Here is a 25244-nt window from a genome sequence, read left to right on the forward strand (position 1 = left end):
CTGTTACTTTTAAATCCAACAGTCTGAATGTCATTGAATGTACCATTTGCTTCGGGTGATCTCATACCTCCATTAACCTCCATTAAAATAATTCATACATCGCTGTAAACCTACTTTATTAAAAAAAAAATCATCTTTTTAATATATACCATAATTTACTGTCCTGAAAAATCCAAACCAATATACAAGATTTGTCTCATTGCCACACGCCAAATGGAGTTACTGCCCTTTTCAATGCTGTGACCTATAAGCCCCAATAATGAGGTCAAACTAGCAGCAGCTAACAAGAACTCTTTTGTATGCCATTGTTCTTCATATCGCCGGGCTTTTCTCCAATGCCGTTCACCTTGTAACTTGTGTCTGTAGGGCCAATATTTCAGACCCTCATTACTTTTAATTGCATTCTCCGTGGCTACATTTTACAGCGGCTAGCGCAGCCCCCCCCCCCCCACCCCTTTGTGTTTGTGTGATGAGGAAGATGAAGTGCGTGACTCATGACAGAAAATACACGGCATTTATTCACGCGTCAAATAAAAGATGTGTACAGTATTTCCGGATTAACTGTCATAATAAAATGTCATCAAACATCCATAGATTATTTTAATGCACACCCTTGTGCTGAATATTTTTGAAGTCCGACATTTTAAATCCTATTTATTGTTGTGCAATGAATCTAATATAAAGCAAATGGATGTTTGCAACTCTTCATTTGGACACACATGCCATAATGTTCAACGAAGCAGAGACAACTTTTGGAAGTGAGTGCGCTGACCTATTGCTGGATTAATGTTTTGATGACCAATTTTTATGACGACCCAATTGAATGGAAGAACAAGAAGCACAGTTAAAGTGAACTTTAAAGGGTCAGGAGATGCCTTGCTGCTTTCAGCCTTCATATAAGAAATGACCTTTGACCTCATGGTTATGCTCACATAATTTAATAACTCACATTCTATGTCTTGTTGAAATTTGCCTGTGGTTGAAGGGTTGAAAAGATGAGCTGCGCATTGCAACAACATGGCTTTAAGTAAAAACATAATAATGCAATCAAAATGAATCGTAGTACAAATTGTGTAAATGCCAGCTAAAGTTGTTTACCAATGTAATGTGGAATTTGTTTGCCATTGAGCACGGACCCACATAGCACTCCCACTAATCTCCATTTACAGTGGTCCACATTGTGTAAAAATAATGAGGACATAAAAAGAAAGGATTGTTTGAACAAATATGGTGCCCACGTACAGTAACAGAGCAGAATGTACTCAAGACATTCAAGCATTCATTTTTTTTTTGTTGAAATTACAGCACAGATAATATCTCAACTATGCAAGTTCCCTCCCCAAAATGGGCAGGGGCGGAGCTACAGGGTGGCCATAGTGCCCCCTTGTCACTCATTACCCATCCCCATACATTTTCTTTCAAATAATATTTATAAATATCAATTCATAGTAATTAATTTTAAGTGATGGGCGAATTTGGCATCTATGTGTGCCATTTCATGAATCTAGGGACTAAATAATGCACGCTTGCCGCCCCATCCTGGCCACCCTATGGAAAAATATTCTGGCCAAGTTCAGTTTATCTGTGTATTATACTTTACGCTGCAAGTCTGCCCACTCATATATATTATTAATGATATTCACTGGCCTTGTGCTGTTTGCAGCCTACTGTTTAGCCGTGTTGAATAATTCAAAATAGGAGTTGACACAGTTGTACATTGTGTTCCAGGTAATTCACTTTATTAGCCATGTGCAGATATAACAAGAGGGTTTTTGCGATGTACTAACAGATGGCCACACAGGATTTAGGGGCTAACATACGTACGCTCGATTCTTCGGCGCATAGCAGCTGCGCCGAGGTATGAAGTTACTCAGCTGCCTGCTATTTTATTTGCTCGTCAGGGTGGATTTTCCCAATGTGACTGTTTTTTTATCGGATCTGCCAAAGCACTGTAAGCAAATGATTTCATAGGAGTTGCTCTGGGAGATTTTAAAAATCAACTTTCTCTTCTGCTCTCATCTCAAAATTAGTTTTTTAATTCAATGAATAATCTGATTTTTATTTGACTTAAAAGTCAAAATTTACTTGACCAGTTTGGTTCTGACCCACACTACCCTTTTCTCTAGGCATTACTAGTAAACCATGCCTGCCATCTGGTGGTGAATACTGTTATTACAGTTTAAAACTGTTTAGGTCCAATAAATGTGTCACATGGAATGGGAAAATGCCTATTATACAAAAGGAGTAAAAAACACAATTGGATTTTTTGTCATTTAAATATGTATTTCAAGTATTCTCTATATCTATTAGATGCCAAAATGGGGTGAAAAATAATCCCAGGGATTATTTTTTTAGCAACACACAAACATTCAAAGACCGTATACAGACATTAGCTGTTGACACTCATTTGCTAATACAGCTAAGCCTCTTTTTGCACAACAATTTCTACATTTAAAATATGACAAAATATTGAAAGTCGTGTAGAATCAAAGCACGTATAAACAAGGTTTAGCTGTGTAAGCAAAATTCTCCTAACTTTGATTTGCCTCCATCATGATTCACATCAATTTCAAACATTTTAAAAAAAATCTATTTTTCATAATTTTCTGACAATTTCCCTAATGCCTGCGTTGTTGGGATTTTTTGTTGATTCCAGAAATCTGACAAAAATGCAAATGAATTTTGCGGGCTTGTGAAACAAGGTCACAGAAGCTAAACATTCAAGTATATGTTGCAGGCTGTGCAAATGTGTCCTAATAATGTCATAAAAAAATAAATGTTATCTGATTCACTCTATGCAATTCAAAACAGCTTGCAGTGAAAAAAACTATTGAAATCTCCGTTGATCCATTTTCCAGATTTTAAGTTCTTCCTTCAAAGCCTTATTTTCCGTTTCAAGCTTCTCCGCACGTTTCTCAAGATCTTGAATATAAACCTTTTTCCTCCTCCTGTATTCGCGGGCAGCTAGCCTGGAAGAAATCCAATTCTTATGTATTAAACGAATCAAGTCCAAATAGAAATTCTATCCATTTATGTTTATGTTGTGTTGCGTTAATTGTTTTCCTCTACCTGTTCTTCATCAAGCTGCGTTCGGACTGTTTACGAGGAAGGCCGCCCTGTGGCATAGCCTGTGTGAAAATGGGGCCGGTGTACTGTAGCTGGGGGGCTGTCAGGTCACCTGTGGGTACATCAGGGATATTAAACACATCATGTTTTGCATTCATTCATTCATTCATTCATTCATTCATTCATTCATTCATTCATTCATTCATATTAGTACACTGGGCGACAGCACATTTTAATCAGAGATGGCTTCATGTATCCCTAAATGTATTCTTGACACTGATTTTTAAAAAATAAAATGTTTCCCTTTATTTCAGATATCCTTATGTCTTGATTTTAGGTTTGACATATATTAATATTGTTATAAAAACCTGACATGCTAGCAAAAAAATGGGCAGATTGGAAATCAGTACATACTTTCATCTCTGATTAAAAATAATTAGTAAAAATATGTTGAACAGTGTCATCATTTTTTTAAATGAAACAGCAGAGATTTGGACACATTGAAATGCTTCAAAATTACATTTTTACATACCTTGTTATTTGCTTGGCTAAACAAGAGTCATCCTAGACACATTGTATAATATTTTTCATTTCGAAAAGTCGTCTAATGACAATGAATTTGAATTATTTTAATTTAACAAACGGATGATCCCTCTGCTGATTGTATCAACAACACTGTACAGCACTGTTAGTAGTATAGTGTTAAAAATAAGCAGAAACTATAAGCCTGGTGTTAGGTCAAACTTCATGCAAAAAAGCAAAAATACACACACTCACTTTAAGATGCCACACTGTCCGAAGAAGCAAAAAAAGATCCAATAGAACAAAGCCAAGGGGTTAAATGATAGTATACTTACTGTAATAATCAATACACACACAAAAACTTGCACACGTTACAAAATAAGCCAAAACAAAGCACAAAAGGTCAATTGAAGTTGCAAGTTGAAGAGAGTTGACCCAAAAGAGACTGACCTTCGATCCGATACAAGAGCGTGGGTGAGGTATTTTAAACTCAAAAAAAGGCACTGATGACATTGAGGAGTCCACTGTTTCCCCAAACCTCAATCCACCGACGCACCTCTGGGACATTACACCCATGACTCCTCCAGCAGCTGATTGATTTCCCGATCCAGACCTTTGTGACCCACCCAGGAGATCATTCATGGTCTCTCATCAGGACCACGCTCAGACATTGCAGGAAATGCAAACACAGGTTGCATACTTAGCCACCTTATGACTCAGTTTTAAGAAATTCACACAAGCTGGATCCGAGTCAGTCAGGCTGAATTGTCCGGAGAGTTCCATTCCATTTTGTTCTCAATGCAAACAACTTGAGTATTTTATTCATTGTGCCTCTTTTGTTGTGTGTAGTTTAGCAACCTTACCTGGCTGCGTGGTTGTCATGGCGATTGGCACAACCTGCGCCCCGTCATTCTGGTAGCAGAAAGCAGCACCTGAAAAAGTGGTTCAAAAACTGGTTTGGTGTGTAAATCAAAAGCAATTTTCCGATTTAGTTTTTACAGGCTGTGTGACAAACATGTTGCTGTTTCTGAATAATAATCTTGCATCGTAAAAGAAGAAAACAAATTTGTTATCTTGCTTATATCTTGTTCCGATTAATAATTCTGGTCACCAAAGGTACGGTTCATTTGTCTAGGTAAAATGTTATAGTTTAAATAATTCATTTTTAATTTTACAAATATCATTTTATTCTTTGGGAACAATTGGGACAAATCTCATTCAAATAATGTTCGAGTATGCCTTTGGAGGTTGAACTCTTACATATACTACTTTATAAAAATTATGTAATGTCAAATAAAGTTCAAGATGTTTTTCTAAAACTTGGGTTGGATAATCGGAAGGTTCCAATGTACCAGCTTTAAAGTGGACACAATATCTAAAAAGGGAGAATTGTCTGTTATGTTTGTAGAAGAGTACAAATGATTTTTTTTTTTTTTACCTTGGAATCCCGGGAAGCAGGGATTCTGATAAGTCCACGGATAATATTCAGGAGAATTAGAATCAGATGGAAGCGTCTGTGAATTGATGGAAATGGCTGACAGTGCCTGTGACCCCTCAATTGATAAATTGTTAGCTGGAGGAGACTAAAGAAATGGAAAGTATAAATATCAGTCAGTTAAATAACAACAAGCAGTTTCCATTCTTTTAAACAGATTATTCATGGGTAAGAATTTAATTATTTTCCTGTATAAATTGTGCATGGGTAAATAACACTTGCTTCAGTCTGTTCTATAATAATACAATGACAACAAGAGATATGTATGACATTAAATATGAAATACTTTACCTTGAAGTGAATTTATAAAAAAATTCAAAATGGCCTTTTATTAATTTAAACATCTTTTGAAATACTCACGTCCATTGCGATAACAAACTGCGCTGTGGAGCCCACAGATAAAAATAAAGCGCAAACAGGTTTATAAGCGCACCCACCTTTCAACCGCAGTCGTTTGTCTTTATGAAGCGATAAACCATTAAAAATCAAAGATTTAAAAGTTCTGGCTTCAAAGTCATGTGACTTGCGGGAAATACGCTCGTAGAAAATTAATTTCTGCATCTCATAAATGACAGATAATTGGATGCAAATTTAATTACACGGGGTACAATACAGTCGGTACATTATCATTTGGAACAATTCGTTCCGGTGGGATTACGGTTAGATTAAGGTTTTGCTATGTTTATTACATAATTTTGTAATGATGTCAAATATTTACCGTATTTCCTAACTCTTGTTTTGAAAAAACCAGCGATTGTGTTTCCTTTTCCTAAATCTTCCGGATACGAATTGAATAGTGCATTGCGCACCGTACTGCAAATATTGATCATCATTGCAAAGTAACGCTTGTAACACTTGTAATGATTGCAAACCTTACCTTGGGTCAGCTATGTCTCTTCAGCAAAGCAACGCTGCAGGAGGAATTCACGGGCTGCTTTTGAAACTTCATGAAGCACTCGCAGACCCGGATATTCGTCGCGCGTCTGTGAGAGCTCAAGACCTAGTCGGAGACTTGGGGCAGACGTGCATGCTAACACCCAGCGACAATGAACTGGGTAAAACAATGGACTCATGAAAATATGTCGTATTTTGAACGCAAATGCTTTTAAACGCATTGTTTGCGGTATATTAATTATTAACAACACCAGTTCAATCCAACAGTTGCGTTACGCTTGCAGCAAGTTGCATGCAGTTCACTAATATTTGCAAAATTTCCATCAATAAAACCATCAATAATTATTTTATTAAGCAGGAGAGTAGGTACTACTTGTTATTAAATAAATAAATTATTATACATTATTAACATGTTGACATGTTTTTGTGTCTCAAAGCCTTACAGACATCCTTATTGTTCTCAAAAAACTATGGGCTGCTCATCTTCCTCAGGGAGTCTTTACCACACGATGAGGTGAGAACCAAAAATGCAGCTAGAAAAAAAAATGTCTCATGTCGATAAGTAATGTAAAATATTTTTTTCCGCCCAGCTCCGGGATGCTAGGATTAAGACATTGTGTTTTTTGGAGAAGTTTTTGGAGAAGCTTTCTCCAAAGGTCAAAGGATGGGACAAGACATACGCCATTGATATAAGAGTATGTTTTCTTTGAAACACCAGGTTGTATTTTGATTTTTTTCTAAAATTCTCAAAACCAGAATAATTTATTTTCTTTCCTGCAGGACACTTGTATGACGGTGTATACAAAAGACAGAACAGCCAAATGTAGGACTGCAGATCTGGAGCTGCTTATAAAGGTTTTGTGATTATTTTTTTTCTTCTGACGATGAGCACATTCATAAAATGTTTCCTCTGTGAAAGTTTAATTTGCCATTAACAACTTTTACTCAAATAGGTTCTTCTAACAACAAAAGCTTCCTCTGTGGCCGCGGAGATGAGAATTGGTGAAATATTCAACAAATTTTACACGGAACTTTGTCATAAGAGCAAACTTCCAGATTCAGGTCAGAGATGGAGAAATATACGTTAATAATAGTGAATCTTTTTTAAACAACTTTTTTTTTTTTTGATTGAAATAGTCCTTGGCACCATCTATGAATTGCTGGGAGTTATCGCAGAAGTTCACCCCAGTGAGATGGAGAACTACAATGACAAACTCTACAAAGCCTATCGAGGGGAACTCAAAGAACAGGTGAAAGATCATTTTTTTAGTTTGTAAGAATTTTTTTCATTGGTGGAGCTGATCTTCAATTTTGCCTGGTTTTATTTATTTATTTATTACAGCAGTGGTTTAATGTTATTTTTGCAGATGACGTCTGCAACAAAAGAGCCCAAACTCATGGTGGTTGCTGGATGTTTGAAAGGAATCACTGCTCTCATGGTTAACTTCACGAAAACAATGGAGGAAGGTGAGGTAGCAGAACGCAAATATTATCTCATAATTGTGAGAGGGTTTTTTTTGTTGGATCAATGACAAGTGCTTTGTCTTGCAGATCCAGAAACATCCAAAGAAATCTTTCAATATTCTCTAAAGGCAATTAGTCCACAGGTAAATGATTTTTGGGGATCCATTCACATGCATGATTCCTTTAATAAATCCTAAAATTGTTTGAAATATTTTTTTTTCTTCTTCTTCTAGATGGAAATGAGTCGTTATGCTGTAACGTTCGGTGAGGTTACACTTTTGGTGGCGTTATGAAACGCTCCAATGAATATTTAATCAAATCAATGTAATTTAAATATAATTAAATAAATATTTATTATGATTCATTTTTAAACAGCCGGGCTGAGATTGTTCGCCAGGCACGCATCCCAATTTAGCAGCTGCCTCATAAGCCACTACAGAGAGGTTTTTGATGCCATGTCCAAGCTCTGCGGTCACATCAACTCTGAAATGAAGAAGACTAGTTACTACGCACTGGAAGCTTTCCTAAAGCAGGTTAATAATCCCGTTCCCAAAAATTTCAGCTGCGTGAATTTTAATGACTGCCTTTTCAGGTTTCGATACTCGTGGCGGAAAATATTGAGGAGCACAAAAGCAAGTTGAAGTTCTTCATGCAAAAGTTCTGCGACATCATTAAGACCATGGAGTCAACCCACAAAGAATTATCCATCGCCATACGAGGATATGGATTTTTTGCAGCTGTAAGTTTGTGTTTGGGGCAAAAAAGTTTTGAATACAAAATTAGATTTTTTTTCTCTCTCTCAAAGCCATGCAAGAAGGTTTGCCCGCAAGATGTGGAGTTGATGTACACAGAGCTAATTCAACGCTGTAAGCAGATGTACCTAACTGAGTCGGACAGGGAGGATGAAAGCTTCTACCAACTACCCAGCTTTCTGGACTCTATCGCGAGTGTCCTGATTCACCTGGATAAGGTGACAAACTCTATACGTTTAAAATTCCTCAACAACTTTACAAAGAAATTTATTTTGGACCTCAGGTTCCAGAGGTGTACACTCCACTACTGGAACGTCTGGTGGTGGTGCAGATTGACAGTTTCCCTCAGTACAGTGAGAAGATGCAGATCACTTGTTGCAGAGCCATCATTAAAGTCCTGGTGGCCATGGCCTCCAAAGGACCAGTTCTGTGGAGTTTCATTAGCTCAGTGGGTAAGTTGAGTTCAAAATGGCGGTCAGGTGCAAGGTAAACATAGATGGTTCATTTATTCTTGTGCTTTTTTTTTTTTTTTTTTTTTTTAGTGCACCAGGGATTGATTCGTGTCTGTTCCAAACCGATGGTCACCGAGGTGAGTTGAATCCTCACACGTCTTGTTTGGTTGAACCTAAAATTATTTTTTGGCTTTTACTTAGAGCAAAGATTCTGAAAATGATTCGTTTGGCTCATCTGGAGTTCGAATTGGAAAGATGAAAGTTCCATCCAGTAAGAATTATCTCGCCTTGTACAGAGGCCTGCTCGACTGTGATCGGTTGAAGGTATGTTTGAAATAAAGTTTTTATTTTCATTTTCTGCTCCTCCCCTCACATTTATCTACTCCTGCAGGATTCAGGATTTTTGGATGGAGCTTTTGAACATCAGAACGTCGCTCTAGTGTCCCTGAGTCGCATTCTTTACGATGAGCTGGTCAAATCGCTTCTCTTGATCATCGAGAAATTAGACTTGTCATTGCAGAAGGTCACCCCAGGGGAGGAGGTATGTGCTCGCATTTAGTGACACACTTTTTTTCTTTTATTAAATTACAAAACTCTAAATTTCCGCTTATCAGGCTTCAGAAGATGCGACTCACGTCGTGCCTTCTTCTGACCCTACGGCTCATCTTTTACCCAATAAGATGAAAGACTTCACCGCATTTATTAACTTAGTCGACTTTTGCAGGTAATGTAGATGCAACGCAGTAGTTATATTTAATAACTGAAACCTCTCTTGTTTTTACCTCCCTAGTGAGTTATTACTTAATAAACACATTGAGTATTTCCAAACTTGGATGTACCCGTTCAGCCACAAGCTTATCCTGCAGTCACTTCGAAACCCGCTTGTCAGTGGATTTTACAAGTTGCTCTCAGTCACCATGAAAATTGCCAAGAAAATTAAGTATTATCAGGTAAAGAATATATTTGTCATCTATTTTGCTTTTTTAGTATAGCCTGATGCGAATTTTTTTTTTCCACAGGGTGTTGAAAGCTCAGCTTCAACTCAGAGTGACGCAGTGAGAAGTGCTTGCTTTGCCCTCTTCTCCAAATTTGGAAAAGAGGTAGAATCTTTTTTAATAATATATCACCAGGGAGATTTAACTTGCGAGTGAAATGTGGTGTCTGTTTAACTAGGTCTGTGTGAAGATGAAGCAGTACAAAGATGAGCTGCTGGCATCCTGCTTGACCTTTGTCCTCTCGCTGCACCACAACATTGTTGCTGTGGATATCAAGGTGTACTGTCCTGCTTTGGAGGTGCGTTCCATTTTTTTTAATTGAATTAATTATTGTGGTTGTGATATTTGAAGACACTTCTCATACCTTGACTTTTATCATCATGCAGGCAGCTTTGAAGTTGGGTCTTAGTCATGTTCCTTTAGCGAATGCAGCCCTCCATGCTTTAGAGGACTGGTCCATCCACATCCCTCCGGAGAACATGCAGCCTTGCTACAAGCTCATCCTCCCGCTTCTGGATGGGTACCTAAAAACCAACGGCAGCAACGGTAAGCATTTGATAACGACGAGATGTGCCGATCGAGGCGCGTTAACCATCTGTTTTCCCGACTTAGACAAAGAGGATGGTGTATGGGAGGTGATGTCTTCTCTGTCCTCAAGAAGTGACATTGGCTACAGCCGAGTGATGACAAGACTTCTGAAGAAGTCCAAACAGCTTGCCATGGTAATAAAGACATGATTTACACTATAAGGATGTATAAAATTCTTAAAATGTAAAAACAGGAGGATGCCCCTCTTACCACGGTGAGGCTCAGGGTGGTGAAGTTGCTCGGTCACTTGGGCGGGAAGCTCAACAGAAACCTCATAACTGGTATGGATTCAAACTGTGTTTTCTCCAAGCGGTTGGCATTATTGTTGATCACGGGATACTCCTCTGTCACTTAAGTGGTCTCCTCAGAGGAGATGATGAAGAAGTTTGTCGCATGGGATACTGAGAAGAGGCTGAGCTTTCCTGTGCCATTCACCGACATGAAGCCAGTCATCTATCTCGATCCTTTCCTGCCTCGGATCAGCGAGCTCGCCCTGTCCACAAGTGACAGACAAACCAAAGTGCGTCTTTTACATTCATATTTGACTAGTTGAATATTCTCACTTGACTGAACTCTGATGCAGGTAGCAGCTTGTGAGCTGCTCCATAGCTTGGTCCTCTACATGGTTGGGAAGAGCGCTCAGATGGTGGAAGGAGAGAATCGTTTACCGCCAATGTACAAGCTGCACAAAAGACTTTTTCCCGTGCTGCTACGCCTAGCCTGCGATGTCGATCAAGTACGTATCACAAAAACGTATAAGTGTAACATGCAAGATGTTATTTATCGAAGTTTTTCCTCAGGTGACTAGGCAGCTCTTTGAACCACTGGTTATGCAGCTGATCCACTGGTTTACTAACAATAAGAAATTTGAGAGCCAAGATACAGTGGCTGTTCTTGAAGCCATTCTGGTCAGTGCTTGTATTTTGTCAAATCTTTAAAAATGTTACAATAAATTTTGTTTTTAGATTAACATCAGCAATGCATATTTGTTTTGTTGTTAGAACGGTATCGTTGACCCCAAAGACAGCACGCTCCGAGACTTCAGTGGCCGCTGCATCGAAGAGTTTGTCAAATGGTCAATAAAACAAACCAGCCCCAAGCAGCAAGAGAAGAGCCCGGCAAATATGAAGTCATTGTTTAAACGCATCTACAGCTTGGCTCTTCATCCAAGTGGCTTCAAAAGGCTGGGCGCAGCTTTAGCCTTCAATAGTATCTACAGACAATTCAGGTATTTATATTTTTTTTAAATACAACCACAAAGTATGTCGAGATCGATGAACTTACGCAATCTGTCTTTTCCAGGGAGGAAAATTCTTTGGTGGAGCAGTTCATCTTTGAAGTACTTGTTATTTTTGTCGAGAGCCTGGCTCTTGCGCACACCGATGAGCGATCAATGGGTAACTCACCTGTAGCTAAAGTTAAAAAAAATCTTTTGGAAAATGTAGCAATGAATTGTTTTTCTTCCATCTCCAGGTACACTGCAGCAGTGCGGCAGCACAATCGATCATCTGAAACGGATAATCAAGTATAAGGCCCCCGCTCTGAATAACAGCAATCCTAAAAGACGCATCCCAAGGTACAGACAAGCACGCGGCACATGATAAATATAGTTCAAATCGACAATATTTATCCCCCATTTTGTCCTTTTATTAGGGGCTTTCCAGTTGATGAAAAGCTCTGCCTGTCCGACATGGTTTTATGGCTTCTGGAACAATGCGGACGACCTCAGACTGAATGTCGCCACAAATGTTTGGAGCTTTTCTATGAGTTTGTGCCTCTCCTCCCCGGTGAGATCATGACAATCAATAATAGCCTAATCCAATATTTAACACGGTTCTCTTCCGTTCTGTGTTTGATGTAAATTTAGGAAAGAAGTCTCCTCCACAATGGTTGGAGGGTGTGCTAAACGATCGTGGTGTTGCTTTCTTGGTCGCCAAGTTTGAAGGTGGAGGTCTACTCTCCCAACCGACTCTCAGGGACTTGGTAGAGCCTTTTAGCGTAAAAGCCACTCTGCACTGGATGGACCTTCTTCTGGCTGCTCTTGACTGCTACAACACCTTCATCAGTCTGCATATAATTAAGCCCAATCACATGCTTAGTAAGTTCTACTGATATAAAAATACTGTTTTCATTCTCGGAGTTGTGCTGAAATGATTTCCTTCTCAAGATTCCAAGGACAAATCAAGTTTTCTGCAAGCCGTACGTTTCTTTTTGACCGAGCTAGCAACTCAAGAGCTGGCAGCAGCCGAGAGCTGCTTCCATCATGGTCAGAAGAACTCTCACTTTAGTCCGATAGAGGTGGAGCAGTATAACTACAGCAAATGCACAATCATTGTTCGCCTGCTGGAGTTTACTACTATGGTCCTAGTCAAAGGGGGTGAAGACTTTTGCAAGGTGAGACATGGAAGGATTGCCCTGCTCATTTTGTCTCGCTTCAAGTATCTTCCCTTGCTGTTTACAGCTTCTCGAAGAAGATATCTTCAGCGCTGTATTTTTTGAGCTGACGGCCATGGTGGTGTGTCAGCCATCCTCTGTGGGCTTCAACATGGCGGATGTAGATATAATTAAGAATCTACCTGAAGTATGTATTCCTCTACTCAAAGCCCTGCAGGGATCACCATACCACGCTCAGGTGGAATGTAACTTGAAGAAAAGGATTTCACACAAAAGGTATTTTGATCCTGTTTTTGTAGGCTAACACAATTGGAAATTCCTTCATTGTCTAGAATTTCTTTTTTTTTTTTTTGCTCCTCAGTGTTGAGCAGCTATGTGCTGTAGACCTCTACCACTCCGGACACCACGGCCAGATGGAAATGGTTCTGTCTTCATGTAAGCAGATCCACAAAGCCGGCTTCCTCTGCTCCATTCTGAAGAACCAGGTATTGATTTGCTTCCATATAAAAAACCCTGATGACCTCATTTTGAGAATTTTTTGTTCTTTTGTTATTTGTCATGAAGGATTCCGATCCTGCCAAATCACTTCTCCTGACGGTATATAACGGGATAGCACCTGGTGACAGGAAATCACTTCCATCCTTGGACATAAATAGCAAGAAGCTAGCTGAGGGTCTCCTTCAGCTTGCCTTTTCTCTGTCTCCAATGGTCAGTGGCGTGTTCCTCAAGACAAAGTTTTGTGAGCAACAAAAGTAGCAGTCTTTGCATATTTTCATATAGGGCGAGCAGCTGCTGGACATTCTGCTGACTGGAAGTCACGGCCAGAGCTTCTTGAGCTTCTCCCACCCCGAGTACTTCTACAGCCTCTTCCCGACGGCCATCAACACAGAGCTGCTTCGAAACATAAATAAGACAGTTCCTCGTCTCATGATGGCCTCCTCTCTCAACCCCAGCATGGTAAATATATATTTTTTTTCGCTTTTCTTTCCGTTCTTGTTATTGAATGAAATTATCATGAACTTCTCAGGTTAGTGTGGTGCTGAATGGGATGCTGGATCACAGTTTTCGGGAGCGTTCTGTTCGGAAAACTCAGGGAAAACAGCTAGTGGAGGAAGTGCTAGCAGGATGGAATAGCCTGCAGTCATGGTGGGGTGGACATGCTTCAAATGCAGAGAGCAAAACTGCCACTCTTCTGTTACTCTCCAAACTCCTACAGGTATTGTGATGCAACTCTGTTTTGGTTCCAAACAAACATTTTAATGTCTCAATAAACGAAAATGGATATTTTGGTTATTATGTGAAGCTTCTGATGTTTAGTCATCATTTTCCTTCTCATCAGATTGACTCATCTGTGTGCTCCAATGTCAACCACGAAGGATTCAAACCAGTGTTTTCCACTTTTACCAAGCTCCTGGTTGACATCAACCTACCACTGAATCTCAAGGTAAAACCTTTTCAAAAATATTGCAGAATTTTCACTCACATTTTCACTGATGTTCCTCATCTGTCCAGAGTCAATCCCTGCTGGTGTTGCCTTTCTTTACAACAGTCCCAGAAGAACAACTAGCTGAGCTGCAGGGAGCACTGGAGTGCTTGGTGGCCTCCCACTTTCCGATGCAATCGGATGAATTTGCAAAGGGGTCCCTTCACCGTAACAACTACATGGACTGTATTAGAAAGGTCAGCGTGACAGATGACCCCGCAGATAGTATAAATAAATTTATTTGTTTAAAATATACCTAAATAAATAATATCTGTTCTAGCTTCTGGATGCCCTTGAACTTTCTCACAGCCCACTACTGCTCAAACTTCTCGCTGAGATTCTGTGTCGTGACAGAAAGCACATCATGGAAGAGCAGTTTCAAACATGCTTCCAAAGAATTGCTAAACGGTCAGTAAAGTTATTTTTGGATGTGTTTTTTTTTTTTTTTTTTAATCTCTTCTGTGTGTGATCAGACCAAGCAGTGAACGTCAGTTGCAGCTACTCTGCACGACATATGGAGTGATCCAGAAGAGTGACGTGCCAAGGAGCAGTGTGCTTCAGGCCATGGTGGACAGAGTTCTTTTGCCTCTCGCCTCTCACTGTAGCACCAAGACACTCATTGACTTCTTTGTGGCCAACGTTTCCAACATAATGACGTTGCTTCTCAGTCGTGTCACTAAGGTCTGTTTTTTTTATCAATTTTTTTTGTAACATGACAAACACTGGGATTTTTTTTTTTTTCAGGCAAGCGAATCAGCATTTGAGATGCAATTATTGAAGAAGAACGGCTGCTTCAAGCTAATGGAGCTCCTGTATTCTCGGCTTCCCAAAGAGGAAGTTTATTCGAAGGACTCACGCATCAATTCAGCTTACTGCGGTACAGACAAAACCGAAGGGAACGAGCTATCGAAGAAATTGCTCAAGTAGGAAGCCCAGCTTAGATTTTTACAGATGTTATGCAACTTTTTTTTAACCGAGGGATTTTCCAATTCTTTCCTCAGGTCGTGTTTTGAAACGTTCACCGAGAATATGGCTGGGGAGACTCAGCTTCTGGAGATTAGGAGACAGTACCACTGCGCTGCGTACAACTGCGCCATGGCTGCCGTCAGCTGCAGCTTCAGTGAACCCAAATTCTATTCTGGCTTCCTCTTCAGTGACAAACCAGAAAAGGTGTGAATAAACTGAATAAATCCAAATCCAAACCTTTCATTATGCCATAAATATATATTTTTTTCCCTTTTGAACTTGCACAGAGCCAATTCATTTTGGAAAATATCATTGACGTCGAAAGAACCTACAATTTCCCAGTTGTCATTGAGGTATGTTTTTTTTTTAATTTATTTTAGAAAAATAATAAATAATATCAGGCAATTTTTTCTCATTTATGTCCTTATCAATGTAGGTCCCGCTTGAGAGAAAAAAGAAGTATACTATGATTCGAAAAGAAGTGAGCGAAGAGAATGGAGGTATGTAACTTGAACTAAGTGTTAACACAATTTTAGTTGAGCTTTGTCTTGGTGTGTAACTCAAAATACTTTTATTTGGTGTCTAAAGAGGCACCAGTATATTTGTCCTCCCAGTCTTATATGGCTGACAGCAGTTTGAGCGAGGAGATGAGTCAGTTTGATTTCTCCACCGGCATCCAAAGCTTTTCCTACAGCTCCCAAAATCCAGAAGGGCAGAGACGAACGATAGCAAAAGCTGTGAGTTAACTGGAATAAAGCTTACCTTGTTCCATATTCTTTTATGTGGTCTCATTTGTGTGTCTGGATGTGATTCATCTAGCAGAAAGATGAGACGCCCTATTCCCCGGATGCAGCAGTAGACCTGGAAATGGATGAGCTCAATCAGCATGAATGTATGGCGACCATGACAGCTCTCATTGGTCACATGCAAAGGAACAACATAACTCCCAAAATTGAACAGGTCGGTATTCACCGGAAAAATGAGACGCTATCAACGAGACTAAAGCTTTTCCCTTTTTTTGATGAAATAGGGAAAGGTCCCCAGTGACCTTCCTCCATGGATGAAATTTCTACATGGGAAATTAATGAATCCAGCCACACCACTGAATATCAGACTCTTCATTTCAAAGCTAATCATCAACACAGAGGAGGTGAATATGTGATTAGAATGTTGACAAATCTTTTTGGGTTGATTTATTAGATTATTTATTTTGCTAATATTATATTATCTGCAGGTCTTTCGACCATATGCCAAGCACTGGTTGGGACCGCTCCTACAGCTTGTTGTATCTGAAAACAATGGAGGAGAGGGTATCCATTTTATGGTCGTGGATATTGTGGTCACACTATTGTCTTGGACAAGCTTAGCTAGACCAAAGGTTGGATATTCTCATATTTGGATGACTAATAACACCAAAATTGGCACCAAGTGAATTGTTATTGTCATGATTTAGCAATGTTTTTTTTTTTTTTTTTATCACAGGGTAACGTCAGGGATGAAGTGCTGGCCAATCGGCTGTTAGAGTTTCTAATGAAGCATAGCTTTCACTCGAGAAGATCTGTGTTTCGTCATAACCTGGAGATCATTCGTACTCTGGTGGAGTGCTGGAAAGACTGTCTTTATGTGCCTCACAGGTAGGGTCCTTAAAAGATTAGATTTTGTCTTTGCCTGCCAAAAAAAACTAGAATTAAATAACTTTTCACTCAATGTTTGTTTTAAGTCTGATTTATGAGCGCTTCTGTGGGACGGACCCAGACAGTAAAAATAACTCCGTTGGACTTCAGTTGCTTGGAATCGTCCTGGCCAACAACCTCCCTGCTTACGATGCCTCCTGTGGAATTCAGTATGATCGGTAAATTTGATTTTTTTATTATCTCTATGTGTATATGTCAGACCCCCACTTGTATTTCTGATCTTTCATGTCATGACAGGTACATCAAGTCCCTCACCAACAACATTACCTTCGTAAGGTTTAAAGATGTCTACTCAGCTGCTGCTGAAATTATTGGACTCATCCTAAAAAACATGACCGACAATGAAAACGTATGAGATCGTCCTCACCTTTGTTGTTATTACAGATATAAATGAAATATGTTGACTAAGCAAAATCAATGATTCCCCCCTAGCATCACCAAGAGCTTCTCAGTCTTGCCGCCCATCAGATAACAAGTCTGAAGAAAAAAGAAATGAATGACAAATTCATTATTTGTGTGAACAAAGTGTCTAAGCACTTTCCTCCTTTCATGGATGGGTGAGCATTGCTTTGTGCAAAAAAAAAAAAAAAAAAGATGTCTTTAAAAACTACGACTTATTCGACTCTTGCAGGTTTGTCAATCCTGTGCTCTACCAGCTTCCAAAGATGCACGGCACATTAAAAATTAATTGTTTGGAGTGCGTGTTGAGCCGAGCTGATGTCATCCCAGATATTTTTTTGCAGCTTAAAACTACAGGATTTATTCAGATAATGGGCTATAGGTAAGTGGCAGCCATTTTTTTTTTTTTTATTAAAATCAAACTTGATTAAAATTACTCCCCCCCCCCCCCCCCCCTCTACTGTACATTAAGGGACGAAGCAATGCAAATCGTGTGTCTTGATATCATCCACAAAATTCTTCCTCGCCTGACTCCAGCACAGCTTCAGGAGTTCCTCATGGCCGTCACATCATTCGTCTCGCACCCTTCACCGGTGTGCCGTGAGCGAATGTATGACATCCTCATGTGGATCCAAGACAACTACAGGTAGAGTTGTTCAATTGATTCCTGATTGATTGGGAGAGACCACTTAACTGTCGTCTCCGCTAGTGATGACGAGAGCATGGCAGACAACACCTCGCTGGAAATTTTGAACGCAGCTAAAGAAACATTACTTCAAGGATTGTCTGAAGAGAACCAAGGCCTTCAGTAAGTATTAAGATCAATTTATAACTCAAAGGATACTCAACAAAATATTCCTCCTTCTTAATTTCAGGCTGTACGTCCGTAATTTCTGGAGTCAGGAGAAGCGCCTTCCGACCGCAACTCTGGAGCGAATGTTGACTGTGCTTCGTTCATTGTACACTTGTCGAATAGAAAGATGTTTCTTAAGCCTGGCAACCAACCTCTTGTTGGAAATGACTAGTCAGAGTCCCGACTTCAAACGAAACATATTTGAGTATCCTCTCTCAGAATGCACCTTCCAGGTTTGTTTGTTTTCCTGATTACAAAATAAAGATATTTGACTGAAATGAACTAAATCCTAGAACTGTTTTTCTTCCACCCGATAGGATTATTTAATTGATTCCAACTGGCGCTTCAGGAATACGGTGATGACTCCAATGTTTGTTGAAACGCAAAACTCTCAAGGCCCTGAGAGCGTGGCACCTTCCCAATCGGGAGCCATGAAGGGGAAGCTTCGAGCCACGCAGACCTCACTTCAGTTTACGCAAACACAAATACCAGGTAGTATCAAATTTAATTTCTCTGTTGATATCTTCATTTTGGAATAACCGGTCAATTTTGTGGATTATTTGACAGGACGACACACGGCGTATAACTGGCTTACCGGCAGCAGCGTGGATACATTTGCGGAGTATTCGCTGTCTGAGTCTGTGTCCTCCTTGATGGTCTTTGAGAAGAAAGCGGCGAGGCAAAGTTCTGCAAGACGACCAGTGGGTGAAGGCTTTGGACAAAGGCGCATCACCGCATCGACAGACGAGGTGGACAATCCTGCAAAAGGTCAGTCGGATTAGATCTGAAGGGTTTAAAAATAAATTGATATATTTTATGCTTATTATTTATAATGATTTGATTTATTTATAATTATTATTATAGTGTATATTTTACATTTTAAATTAAATTTTTATGATTATTATTTATGATTATTTGATTTATTTATGATTATTATTATAGTGTATATTTTACATTTTAAATTAAATTATATGCAGGACATTTATAAAACAAAGTGATTTATTGTGTCTTTGCTCAACAGCGGAAGATGAACAACGTAAAAAAATCCTTCAATTGAGACGCAGATTTCTCAAGGACCAAGAGGAGAGCTTGATTTTTGCGCAAAAAGAGGTCCAAAAACAAAAGCGACTCAAGGTAATCAATTGGAATATACAAAGTATTATATCCGATTTAACCAAAACATATATCATTCTACTCTCTGGATTTGTAATCACCAATTTAGTCTTCTCTGGTGTTTTACAGGAGCAAAAAGCCGATCAAAGGTTGCGAAAGGAAGCTCAGGTGACTCTGTATCGCAACTACAGAGTGGGCGACTTTCCAGACGTCCAAATTCCATACAGTAACCTTATAGCCCCACTTCAAGCGGTCGCGCAGGTGCCACTTTTTTTTTCCTTCAAACCTACAGTAGCTTCGAAATACCCGAATATCATCAACACAGATTTTCTCCTATGCCTTCTAGAGAGATCCGATTCTAGCCAAACAACTGTTCAGCTCACTGTTCACTGGCATCCTTGAGGAAATGGAAACGCAGAAACCCAGGCAGCAAGCAGTTCAAATCAAAGAGGACCTCCGATGCATCATGAACGAATTCCTGAACAAGAGTACGCTCTGCTTCCCGCCGTTTATCGCATGTGTGCAGGTATGACATCATCATCCGAAAAGTGTACAAGATTAGCCTTTAAACCCCCCCCCTCCCCCCAAAAAAAGGACATGTGCTACCGGCATAAAGATCTCCTGCATATCGATCCAGCACTTATAAGCTCAACAAGCCTGGCAAGTCTCCAGCAGCCATCAGGCGTCCTGCTCTTGGAAGAAGGTCTTCTGCACATTGGCATGCTAGATGAACCTCCCAGGAAAAAATCACGAGGACACAAAGAAATCCCCCCGGATACCAAAAAATGGGTCCACCTTGCAAGGTATTCATTGAAGTCATTTGTTTTGGTCCAAAGTGACTTCACTTTTTTTTTTTGGTCCCGTAGGCTTTACAGAGACTTGGAGGATTACGATGTCGTCCGCGGCATCTTCGCAGGTAAAGTCGGGACCATGCCGATCACCAGTGCTGCTCTTCAAGCTGAAGCCTGCACTGACTTTGCTGAAGCTGCTAAGCTTTACAACGAGGTATGTCAACCCCCGAAATCATGCATCGATGCAGATGAACTAATTTTTTTTGCTTCTTCCGCCAGGCTCTCAACACCAAACACTGGACGGATGGTGAGCCCACTGACTCTGAGAAGGACTTCTGGGAAATTGCTGCAATGGAGGCCTACAGCCATTTAACTGATTGGAAATCTCTTCAGTACTGTTCCACCTATTGCATTGATGAAAATAGCCCCGCTAATCTTGACAACATGTGGCTTGAACCTCTCTACCAGGTAACCTTTAACCTTTCAATCACTTGCATTTGATCACAAAGCATCATTTTGTTTCATTTTAGGAAATGTATCTACCGCACATGATTCGAAGCATGCTCAAGCTGCTGCAATTGGGGGAAGGAGACCAAAGTCTTCTCACCTTTATAGACCAAGCCATGAAAGTGGAAGAGCGTAAAAAGTTGCTGGAGAGTCGGTACAGCCAAGAGCTCAGCTTACTCTACATCCTGCAGGAGGACTACGACCGCGCTAAATACTACACCAACTCCGCCATGCAGATTTTCATGGAGGTAAATTGAAAGGTGATTAAGACACATTTTTTTTGAATTGGGTTTTTACTCCTGTCTGGACTTTCTAGAGTTACTCAAGTGTGGATACACTGCTGACTCAAAGTCGGCTTACCATCTTGCAGTCGGTGCAGGCTTTGACGGAAATCCAGGACTTCCTGCAGTTCATGAAGGGAGAAGGTTGGCTTTGTTAAAAAAAAAAAAAAATGCTCACATGAATACTCACTAACATTGTGATTTTTAGTATCTGTGACATCCCTCAAGCGGCTTATCGATTCATGGACTGAGAGATACCCTGATGCTAAAATGGATCCAGTGAACATCTGGGATGATATAATTACATCCCGGTGAGGACAAAAAAAATCATTATTTGATGTGATCAGTTAAGAAAACTTATTTTTTTGGTGTTATTCCAGGTTTTTCTTCCTGGATAAAATCAGGGAGAAGCTTCAGAACGACACAGACACTGATAGCATGGAGGTGGACAACACTGACGACGCAGCAGAAGACCTCCACGCTTTAGTTAACGACTGCAAGTTCAACATGAAGTTGCACATGGCGGATAGCGCAAGGAAGCAGGTGACACAATGAAAAAAATCAGCGCTTCTTCCTCTGTTGTAACGACTTTTTACCGTTGTTGCCTTCAGAATAATTTTTCGGTCGCCACCAAGCTGATGAAGGAACTTCACAAAGATGCCAAAACGAATAGAAAACACTTGCTGCGTTGGGTTCACACTTTTAGCCGTTACGGACACAAACGCATTCAAGCTCAGGGTCCTTTGGAGCAACTCAATATTATGCTCAAGGCCGTTCGACTTTTGGGTGAGTGAGGAGAAGCACACAAAAACTAAATATAGCTTGAAAACATTCTCACAATTGATAAGAAATCTTTTTTTTCCTGCAGAGGATATTGAGGTTGACTGCCAAAATGCTTCATCTGGAGTGTACAGAGACCAAAAGATCCTTCAAGGAACATCTTTCCACATCATGGCCATGGCTGTACGCAAAAGTCCCTCAGTTCTGGAAACCATTGAAGCTGAAAAAGCAGACAGAGTTGTCAAACTTTCAAATAGTACTTGGCCCATTCAAGATATGAAGGTATAATAATTTGAATTTTCACAGTCCACGTTTCAGTGCTTCCTTTCTATCCAGGTGTTATTGATTTTTTTTTCGTGCAGGAAGTGGAAGTGGGGCTGCAATTACGAGCGTTGACGTTAATGCGCGACGCCGCCCAAAAAGCTGATGAGGAGCTGCAAAGTTCTACTCAGAGCTGCGTGGAAATCAGCAGCATTGTCGAAACATACATGTGTTTAGCCGATTTCTGTGACAAACTGCTACGTCAAGAAGATCAGGGTGACACAAGTGAGTTAGGCAATTATCTTTTTTTTTTTTTTTGGTATAAGTAATGATTTTCTGCTAAATCCAAATTTCCCAGACAATCAATTCCCAGACCTCTTGACACTGCCGGCCCATGTCGTGAGAAGCATGTTAAAAGCCCTGAAAATGAACTCGGAGGAGGCTCGTCTCAAATTTCCTCGATTGCTGCAGCTCATCGAGTTGTATCCGTCCGAGACGTTGGACCTCATGACAAATGAGGTTGTAGAAGAACCTCCTTGAATGTATTTATTGATCATTATGAGTTTTCAACAGCATCTTCCTTTTTTATTTAGATGGCATCAGTGCCCTGCTGGATGCTGATTGGTTGGATCAGTCAGATGGTGGCGCTCCTGGACAAGCCTCAAGCTGTGGCCGTGCAGCATTGCATTGAGCAGCTTGCCGAATTTTACCCCCAAGCTCTGGTTTACGCTTTAATGATCAGTAGTGAAAGTTATCACTTTGAGGACTCCGCCATTGGCTACCGACAACAGGAATTTGTCAACAGGTAATTTAAATAGCTTATTCACATACAAAATGTGAAATTGTCATGGCGTGTGTTGACAGGATGAAGAGCATGCTGGATAGAGGAGAAGCTGTGAAGAAATTTGTGGATGCACTGCAACAGCTCACAAATCCTGAGATGATTTTCCGGGTAAAAAGTTTTTGATTTGAGTTGTGCTGGACACTTTTGACTCATTGTGGATTTTTTTTTTTTTGCAGGATTGGTGGGAAAATGTAAAAAACCAACTGGAAAAACCGGATTTCAGCAAGGAGAAAATGGAGAGCTTATACAACGAGATGTATTCTTCACTCGGGGATTGGAAAAAAGAGGGTCATGGGATTTTTCGCCAGAGATTTATCAAAGTTTGTACTTATAATCATCATCTATATAATTAGATTTTTAAAAAATAAAGCTAAATTTGGAGTTCCACCAATTCTAGTATTTCATCCACAGAAATTTGCTAAAGATATGCAGAATTTGCTGGGAAGCAAAGGCAGCAAAGTATTTGAAAAGAGAAAACAAAAAGTATTTTTGAAGAGTGTGGATGAGTTTGCATCTTCCATGCGGGACCGTAAAGACGAACCCAGGAATCTGAAGGAGTACTCACCCTGGCTGAGTGCATTTCAAGCAGATCCGTTCAGAAACCAGCTGGAGATCCCCGGTCAGTAGAATTCAGGGTTGTGTCAGTCTAACAAAAAGAAACAAAAGTTACTTTTGATTCCATTCCCCCCCCCCCCCCTTTCCATCTTCTAGGTCAATATGATGGCAAATCCAAACCATTGCCAGAGTATCATGCCAAAATAACTGGATTTGATGAAAGGGTAACAACCAAATTTGTAAAACAGCGATTTTGTACAACTTCAGAAACATCCGTTCGTCTGTCCCGCAGGTAAAAGTGATGTCGTCCATGCGGCGTCCCAAACGTCTGATCATCCGCGGCGACGACGAGCGCGACCACCCTTTCCTGGTTAAGGGAGGAGAAGATCTACGACAGGATCAGCGCATCGAGCAGCTTTTCGCCGTCATGAATATTTTGCTGAGTCACGACGCGGCTTGCGCTCGCAGAGGCCTGCAGCTCCGCACGTACCAAGTCATCCCCATTAACACCAGGTACTTTTTGGATCTGTTGGATCAATATTGTTATTGGGTGGATGATATAATCATGACTCTTATTTTGACAGAATTGGATTAATTGAATGGATGGAGAACACGTGTACATTGAGGGAGTTTCTGACAGCCACGATGACTGAGGAGGAGTCCCACAGGGCAGCCAGGTGAACTTTATTCATTGCATATGCTAATTTTTTTTTTTTTTTTTTTTTAACTCTACTATTTTCTAGGTCCGGTGATATCTACAATAAGTGGCTGTCCAGCTTTTCATCAAAATCAGAAAATAATCCATTAAAATTCTACGTTTACGCTTACATGTAAGTGACCCTATGCTTCATTATAAATCGGTAAAAACCACAGTTTATCCGATTTCGAGGCATATATTTTTGACAGGAGAGCAACACGCAGCGATGCCGTCAATAACTTCTCCAAAATCTTGCAGCAAGTGCCTGCTGATCTCCTCAAGTAAGTTTCATCTCTGAGATGATCAAATCAAAGCCAACCAATCACAGTTTTTTGTCTCTCCATTTGTAGGAGAGCTTTCCTAAAGATGTGCAACAGTCCCGAGGCCTTTCTTTCCCTGCGTTCCCACTTCATCAGCTCTCACGCTTTACTCTGCGTCAGCCATTGGGTGCTGGGTATCGGCGACCGACATCTCTCCAACTTTATGATCAATACAGAAACGGGAGGGATGATCGGCATCGATTTTGGTCATGCATTCGGCTCAGCCACACAGGTATTGCGAAAAGCGGGGAGTTAGTAATTGATCCTGGTGTTGCTAACTTGTGTGGTGGTTCTTCCTGCCAGTTCCTTAGCGTCCCCGAGATCATGCCTTTCCGCCTGACTGGACAGTTTGTCAATTTGATGCAACCCTTGAAAGAGTCCGGTTTGATCCAGAGTGTCATGGCGCACGCCCTCCGAGCGTACAGGAACGAGCCGGACCTGCTGCTCAACACCATGGATGTTTTCGTCAAGGAGCCGTCGCTGGACTGGAAGGTGCCCGATTGTTTCCAAAACAGGTCTTGGTCTATTGTTTCAAATCACTGCAGTCTACTTGTTTGCCATCTTTTCACAGAATTTTGAAATTAAGCAACTGAAGAAGGGAGGTACGTGGACGGAGAGCGTGAATACCAAGGAAATCAACTGGTATCCGCTGCAGAAGGTGAACTTTGCGAGACGGAAACTGGAGGGCGCGAATCCTGCCACTATCACCAGGTATGATCACTCGGGAGGGAAGCCTCGTTTATCGTTGAAGACCAAATGTTTCCTTGTTTACAGTGAGGAGCTCAAGCTGGGCTTTGAGGGGCTTCCAGGATCTGAGGGGATGCAGGCGGTCGCCCTGGGGACGCCGGAGCACAACGTTCGCGCAAGGGAAGCGTCTGAAGGTCTGTCCGTGGAAAAGCAGGTGGAATGTCTACTCGACCAAGCCACGGATGCAAATGTGCTCGGGAGAGTGTATGCTGGCTGGGAGCCATGGATCTGATCATGTGTTCTACGTTTAATCACAAACTGATTTGGTGGGTGCTTCTTATGAAATGTTATTATTGGTGATTCCAAATAAAGGTCTTGACTCAGCTTTCCA

The 25244-nt window shown here is 40.5% G+C and overlaps 2 protein-coding genes across 13 annotated transcripts; one reads left to right on the plus strand and one right to left on the minus strand.

The window, feature by feature from the left end:
- Positions 1 to 1717: 1717 nt before the first annotated feature.
- LOC125985673 (cAMP-responsive element modulator-like) lies at positions 1718 to 20860 on the minus strand. Of its 11 annotated transcripts, XR_007487395.2 has the most exons (9): positions 20789 to 20860; positions 15834 to 18776; positions 10439 to 10721; positions 5521 to 10164; positions 5027 to 5171; positions 4039 to 4520; positions 3844 to 3857; positions 3070 to 3178; positions 1718 to 2969 (listed from the first exon to the last, which is right to left on the minus strand). XR_007487395.2 is itself a non-coding variant. In XM_049748645.1 (5 exons), the coding sequence occupies exons 1-5, from the start codon at positions 5447 to 5449 to the stop codon at positions 2828 to 2830; spliced, it is 471 nt and encodes a 156-aa protein (XP_049604602.1). In that variant the 5' UTR covers positions 5450 to 5510; the 3' UTR covers positions 1718 to 2827. The 11 variants fall into 11 exon arrangements, 1 of the variants encoding a protein (XP_049604602.1); XR_007487387.1 differs by having other exon boundaries at positions 3070 to 4520; positions 15834 to 15932; positions 18613 to 18776; XR_007487393.2 differs by lacking the exon at positions 3844 to 3857.
- On the plus strand, positions 5973 to 25242 carry prkdc (protein kinase, DNA-activated, catalytic subunit). Of its 2 annotated transcripts, none has more exons than XM_049748642.1 (86): positions 5973 to 6138; positions 6415 to 6491; positions 6568 to 6672; positions 6758 to 6832; positions 6931 to 7039; positions 7115 to 7227; positions 7345 to 7444; positions 7529 to 7584; positions 7675 to 7705; positions 7817 to 7974; positions 8034 to 8180; positions 8247 to 8411; positions 8477 to 8645; positions 8736 to 8782; positions 8847 to 8969; positions 9037 to 9186; positions 9260 to 9369; positions 9436 to 9595; positions 9665 to 9745; positions 9819 to 9938; positions 10027 to 10186; positions 10253 to 10362; positions 10422 to 10509; positions 10585 to 10748; positions 10812 to 10964; positions 11029 to 11136; positions 11230 to 11456; positions 11531 to 11625; positions 11702 to 11804; positions 11882 to 12015; positions 12096 to 12326; positions 12396 to 12622; positions 12690 to 12898; positions 12984 to 13107; positions 13187 to 13330; positions 13403 to 13579; positions 13650 to 13838; positions 13962 to 14066; positions 14135 to 14302; positions 14386 to 14513; positions 14579 to 14786; positions 14850 to 15028; positions 15107 to 15275; positions 15359 to 15424; positions 15508 to 15571; positions 15660 to 15808; positions 15891 to 16031; positions 16102 to 16221; positions 16306 to 16449; positions 16554 to 16705; positions 16792 to 16923; positions 17003 to 17114; positions 17198 to 17322; positions 17397 to 17546; positions 17637 to 17810; positions 17874 to 17972; positions 18040 to 18250; positions 18335 to 18509; positions 18585 to 18785; positions 19039 to 19151; positions 19260 to 19391; positions 19477 to 19656; positions 19725 to 19933; positions 19997 to 20135; positions 20201 to 20389; positions 20452 to 20676; positions 20745 to 20853; positions 20918 to 21020; positions 21090 to 21252; positions 21321 to 21495; positions 21578 to 21771; positions 21852 to 22035; positions 22109 to 22269; positions 22344 to 22555; positions 22615 to 22702; positions 22771 to 22914; positions 23006 to 23213; positions 23306 to 23373; positions 23442 to 23662; positions 23734 to 23826; positions 23893 to 23979; positions 24056 to 24127; positions 24197 to 24398; positions 24470 to 24658; positions 24738 to 24877; positions 24941 to 25242. In XM_049748642.1, the coding sequence occupies exons 1-86, from the start codon at positions 5973 to 5975 to the stop codon at positions 25143 to 25145; spliced, it is 12282 nt and encodes a 4093-aa protein (XP_049604599.1). In that variant the 3' UTR covers positions 25146 to 25242. The 2 variants fall into 2 exon arrangements, with proteins under 2 accessions (XP_049604599.1, XP_049604600.1); XM_049748643.1 differs by having other exon boundaries at positions 15894 to 16031.
- The last annotated feature ends 2 nt before the right edge of the window (positions 25243 to 25244 follow it).

This window comes from Syngnathus scovelli, chromosome 18, assembly GCF_024217435.2.
Source record: "Syngnathus scovelli strain Florida chromosome 18, RoL_Ssco_1.2, whole genome shotgun sequence".
Lineage (NCBI taxonomy): Eukaryota > Metazoa > Chordata > Actinopteri > Syngnathiformes > Syngnathidae > Syngnathus > Syngnathus scovelli.

Excerpts from the sequence above, each read along its gene's own strand:
- LOC125985673 (XM_049748645.1), bottom strand. Across the intron at positions 3,179-4,451 it reads CATGACAACCACGCAGCCAG|GTGACCTGACAGCCCCCCAG; the intron begins GTAAGGTTGCTA and ends ATGTACCCACAG. Across the intron at positions 2,970-3,069 it reads CGCAGCTTGATGAAGAACAG|GCTAGCTGCCCGCGAATACA; the intron begins GTAGAGGAAAAC and ends GATTTCTTCCAG.
- prkdc (XM_049748642.1), top strand. The coding sequence starts at position 5,973 with ATGTCTCTTCAGCAAAGCAACGCTGCAGGAGGAATTCACGGGCTGCTT. Across the intron at positions 7,706-7,816 it reads TCGTTATGCTGTAACGTTCG|CCGGGCTGAGATTGTTCGCC; the intron begins GTGAGGTTACAC and ends ATTTTTAAACAG. Across the intron at positions 9,187-9,259 it reads AGGTCACCCCAGGGGAGGAG|GCTTCAGAAGATGCGACTCA; the intron begins GTATGTGCTCGC and ends TCCGCTTATCAG.